Genomic DNA, 4,934 nt, shown 5'->3' on the forward strand with positions numbered 1-4,934 from the left:
TCCATTCTGACATTGACCATGGTATTTGGTAGTACAGTTGGCTTCTGTCCCTTAACTTTCTTCGGCGTCTTAACATTTCTGTTTGAGCCTCTTCTCTGGGCACAAAACAGCTGTTGGGTGACGTCATTCCACTCTTAAGAATTTTTCAGTGTTTTCCAATGCCCTTGGGATGAAATCTAGATCCCTAAATGGTCTGTTTTACTGGGGAAACTTATAGTCTTTCCTCAAATGAACTAAGCTCAAGCCTTGGCACATAGTTCTCTGTGTCTGAACTATCCCCCTCCCCACTTACCATGTGCCCACCTCCTCCACGTGCCTTCAGTCCTCACTTCTGTGAAGTCTTCCTTGACTCCTCACATCTAGGTTGAGTTTCTGCTAGGAGCTTCCAAGCTCCTCCCCATCCCTGCTCAGAGCCGTCGTTCCTGGAATCCTCTGGTTATTGTTTATCCTCCCACTAGATTGAAAGCACTCCCACAACACACGCAAGTCAGGCCGCGGCTGCCCTGCTGTCCATCGCATCTCCAGTGCGTAACACAATGCCTGGCAGATGACAGGTGCTCTGCAAAGATCTGCAATATCAATGAACGAATCTGGATAACAAGCCAGCTTACCAAAAATGATTTTTATGATGTGTACAATCCTCCCTGTGGTTGTTGGTGGCCCAATAACAACGGGAGTATCACATCACTGCCCAAAAAACACACGTGGGTCGCATGATTGCACTGATGCTGCGATCTTGAGCTGTTCAGTTCCACTTGGTGTCGGCTGCCAGGGCAGCGCCTTGCTTGATCGATTTTTCTTTCAGCCTTGAGTGTGGCCATGAGCTGACCCAAACATTTCAAGTCCAGGCTGAAAGGCAATGGGCCCCAAGAACACCCATGTTCAGGGATGAGCCTCTTCCAGAGGCCCAATCCTGGACCCAGGTGCTACCTGATTCATTGTCAAGGGCTCTGGTTTAGGGGCTGTTGGGGCTGCTCCTGTTTGAAACACTGCCTACAAAAGCCCTCGCTTCACTTAGTGAACCTCACCTGAAGGCCCGTCCCCTGGTTAAAGTGGGGTCTCGACACAGACAAAGCAATTGCTGCCCTCTAGTGGCACAAGGGGACAGGTCCTGGGAGGTGTCTGTGACGGAATAGAAGGTCTGTACATAGGAAGCCAAGCCAAAGAGGAGAGTGCCTCGCCATTGCTTTTCCCCTTTTTATTAAAAATAGACCCAAACACTTTATGTATCATACAAAAGTTTCGTTCGCTGGTGGCAGCCACGAGGAAGCCTGGCCCCGTGACAGTGATGTCCTACCTCCCCTCCAAGGGACTGGGTCCCAGGGAGCAGTGGCTGGGCCTCAGAATGCCCATACGGACTGCTCGCTCTGGAAACAGCCAGCGGGGGGGTGGGGGCTGTTCCAGGGGCTGCTTCCCCCACCCCACCCCCTGGCGAAGGTTAGATAACGCGCAAGCGCCTCTTTAGTGCCAAGATAAACTAACAAGTGGAGTAAAATGGAAACCCCCTGTGACTTGTATTTCCCGGGGCCTGGAATCTGGGATTTCTCGCCTTGCACCCCCGAATCCTTTCTCCTACAAATGGGGGTGGGAAACTTCCCCCTCAGAGACTCCAGTGTCTAGCAGTGTCTGGGGCCAAAATTTTACTCCAACTCAAGCCCCTTCTCCCCTGCTATTCTGTGGGCTGGGCTCTACCAGCCCCATGCCTCACAGCTCGTCCTCCATTCATTTGAAAGGAGGTCAGGGCAGAAACGGATCCCTCCTGGTCCTCTGCCTGACCCTACGCCTTGCCATCACCTCCATTTCCAGGATCTTAGGACTAGAAGGACCCGCGACCAGCCCCTTTCCCCAGTTCTGGCTCTCCCTGACTGCTGCCCACTCCTGAGCCTTGAACACCCCTGGGGTACCCCAGACCCCTGTTCCAAAGGGGCCTGGGAGTGATGAGGTGGAGGTGGGGTAGGGGTGGTGTGAGCTGGGTTTCCCCCCAGGGGTGGGGCAGTACTCATGCTGGTATGGACTGCTTGGCAGGGCCCGGGGATGGGTGTGGGGAGGGTGGGCATGCGGAGGAAGGGCACAGCCTGCCTGAGCCCCTCAGTCCCAGCCGTTGTCCTTCACCATGTGTGACATTTCAATGATGTACTTTCCCTCCTTGTACTTCTGGCTCGTCTCAAAAGCCTGCTCCTGGCGGAGGGGAAGCAGTGGAAGTAGGACAAAGCGGGCCCCCTCCGAGACCTACTACTACTGCTGTACCACCGGCGCCCCCCAACCCAGCAACGAACTCNCTCCGGGCACTTACGTATTTCCAGCCCAGCGTGGTTTTGCAGCTCTCGCAGAAAATATCAGCTACCGAGTGCAGCCCCGTGAGCAGGAGGCGCTGTTCGGCTGGTCCGCAGCCCACGTTGACCCTGTCCCAGGAAACAGGAAGGACCAGGCAACCAGTGGAGTTGCTACGTTAGTTCAGCCCCCAAACAGACCAAAGGAACTTCCATCAGGAGAGCACTGAACCCTGGCCGACTGGAAGCCCCTGCTGGCCGCAAGCCACCTCTTCGTGACCAGTGCTTGGGCCTTCCCTCTCCAGTTCTGCCCAGGCTCTCCACGGGAGAACTGCGGGCCGAGTCTCTGGACCCCTTTGCCAAAGCAGAAGGTTCAAGGCCACCTGCTGATGGCTCGCCTCCCCTTTCCTCTCCGGAGGATAAGACGCGCGCGCGCACGCATACACAGAGAGGTAGACTCACACGGAGTTAAACAGGTAGGCTCGGCCATGGCTCCCTTGGAAAGACTGTGGAGACATAGGACAGACGGTGACTGCCGGTAGCCCTCGGCCCCACCGCCTGGGTCCCCCAGTGGCCAGGAAGAGGGCAGGTGGGCGTTGCCGCCTCTCCCCCGGGTGAGTTTGGACAACCCTGTTGGGAGCTGGCGGGCGGGGATGAGTGGCGGGCCCCCGCTTGGCGTACCTTAGAAATAAGCTCATCGTGCTTGGCCAGGTGTGCCCGGCAGTGGACGCAGCTGTAGGTGCGGTGGCAGCGGGGCAGGTAGCTGCGGAAGGTCTTGGCGGGGAGGCAGGCAGGGCCCGGGCCCGGGTCGCAGCTGGGCATGACGGGCTGCAGGACGATGCCCTGGCGGGCTGGAGGGGCTGGCGCTGTGCAGCCCCCACACAGTCGGTCGCAGGTGAAGCAGCGGAGCAGGTTGGCTAGAGCCGTGTTTCAGGGCAGGAGAGATGTGGGGGGGCTGCCCGGCCAGGGCCCCCCCAGACGTGAACCAGATAGAAATGGAAGTCACCTGGGAAGAGCGGAGAGTGCATCAGGAGGGCCCCTCCCGAGGGACCCGGGTAGCTGGGCTCAGCCCTCCCTGCGCCTGCTTCCCCCATCACCATCACCTCCCCCACCCCCCTGCAGCCACCGGTCGCCCTGTCTCCCTGGACCCTGGATTCCCGCCTGCTCAGGCAGCTGTTCCCGGCCTCCGGTGCCACAGCCGGGGAGGTGGTGCCTTTCCCTCCTGGGGCGGGAGCGGCCTCCACCATTTTCCACCGAGAGCAGCCTGCTGGTGCGAATGGTGCCACGGGAGCAACGTCATCTACGGGTGCTCGCTCCCGGGTCTTGGCTCTTTTGTGAGGGTCTGCATCCCACGTGTGCCCAGGAGGCTCAGGTTCAAAGCCTTGCACAAGTTGGGGAAGCCTGGCGGTTTCTCTCTCCGGTGGCCTCCATTTGCAGTGCAATTGGTCCTTCATACGTTTCGCGTGGGAGGGAGGCCAGCAGGCGGTCAAGTACACACGCCCTGCTCGGCCCTTTCCTGGGCCTGGGGTCCTGCACTCCGGGCACTAGAACTTCATGGATGTCTCCGTTGGTACTGACAACCTCAGACGTGGCCGTTCGCCCAGTCCTGCACTTTGGTCCACTCATTCCAGCTCTGAAGCAGCAACTGGCTGTTCTCTGAGCTTCTGAGCCCCTTGGTCTGGCTGTGCTGCTCTAACTGGTGCCTTAGCCTCAGTGAAAGACGTGGACGGTCAGCCCCATGGAGAGAGTATCTTTCCTTCAGGCAGACCTGACAGCAGGAAGCAATGGGAAGTGGGGATCACTTCGGGGAGGGTGGCGCTCTTGGGCTGGGTGACGTGCTGTGGGAGCAGCGCCCACGATGGGCGGTGGAAACAGAAGTGGGGGATTCTTATTTTCAAAGCCTATGCTTTGGGGTACAAGGCAGAGAACGTTTCCACCTTCTCCCAGGGCCAGGGACTCTTGTGGGTGACAAGAGATAAAGTAATTGCTGATTTCTGGTAAGGAATGGTGAGAAAGATGGTGGTGGTATTTGCCCAGACTCCAGTCCCCAAATGACTGAGGGCACAAGTGGCAGAGGATAAGAAGGGAGGTGTCCTCTGTTGGCTCTGATAAGGCTTCTCCTTCACGGGGCCTTCAAGCCTGTTGTGGGTGATTTAGCTCAGTCTGGTTCAGAGGTGCCAGCTGGGAGTTCTGGCAAGGCCAGGCCACTAAACAGAGCAGGGACAGAGTGGCTGTGAGTGGCCAGGGCAAATAGGCTCTCAGCAGGCCCTCTGTGGTGGCCGTTGGTGGCCCAGCTGTTGTAGTGTTTACTGGGGCCACCAGACAATCTCTCCAGAGAACCCCCAATAGAGCCCATCTTCAGTTTGAGGTCCTCTCCCTGTGGCTGGGCCCTAGAAAGACACCTTGAGCTGGGTTCAGGGTGACATTGGGCTCTAGCCGCAGGAGACTGGGCCCTCCTCACCAGCGTCCACTTCCCAGGTCTGCCTTCAAACTTTGCCCGAGTTCCCTCTGCTGCGCTCCACCTAAGTGCACCTGCTAGGGGCTGGCTGGGTCCCAGCTCTCTAGCTCCTTCCCCAGCCTATGTCACGCCTCCCTCCCTCTCTCTCCCCTGCTTCCCCATCAGGCCAAAGAGAGGCTGCACAGAAGGCCAGAGAATCACTCAGG

General features: G+C 58.1%; 1 protein-coding gene across 1 annotated transcript in view; it reads right to left on the reverse strand.

The window, feature by feature from the left end:
- Positions 1-607: 607 nt before the first annotated feature.
- Positions 608-4,934, reverse strand: part of YPEL4 (yippee like 4) — a 5,320-nt gene continuing 993 nt past the window's right edge. The window contains exons 2-5 of the mRNA XM_077748861.1: positions 2,952-3,276; positions 2,733-2,776; positions 2,294-2,402; positions 608-2,178 (exon numbers count right to left, since the gene is read on the reverse strand). Of these exons, the coding sequence (XP_077604987.1) occupies positions 2,089-2,178; positions 2,294-2,402; positions 2,733-2,776; positions 2,952-3,092 (384 nt within the window). The 5' untranslated portion in view covers positions 3,093-3,276 and the 3' untranslated portion in view covers positions 608-2,088. The remainder of the gene's footprint in view (positions 2,179-2,293; positions 2,403-2,732; positions 2,777-2,951; positions 3,277-4,934) is intronic.

The sequence above is a fragment of the Crocuta crocuta genome, unplaced genomic scaffold (assembly GCF_008692635.1).
Source record: "Crocuta crocuta isolate KB4526 unplaced genomic scaffold, BGI_CrCroc_1.0 scaffold323, whole genome shotgun sequence".
Taxonomy (NCBI): Eukaryota; Metazoa; Chordata; class Mammalia; order Carnivora; family Hyaenidae; genus Crocuta; species Crocuta crocuta.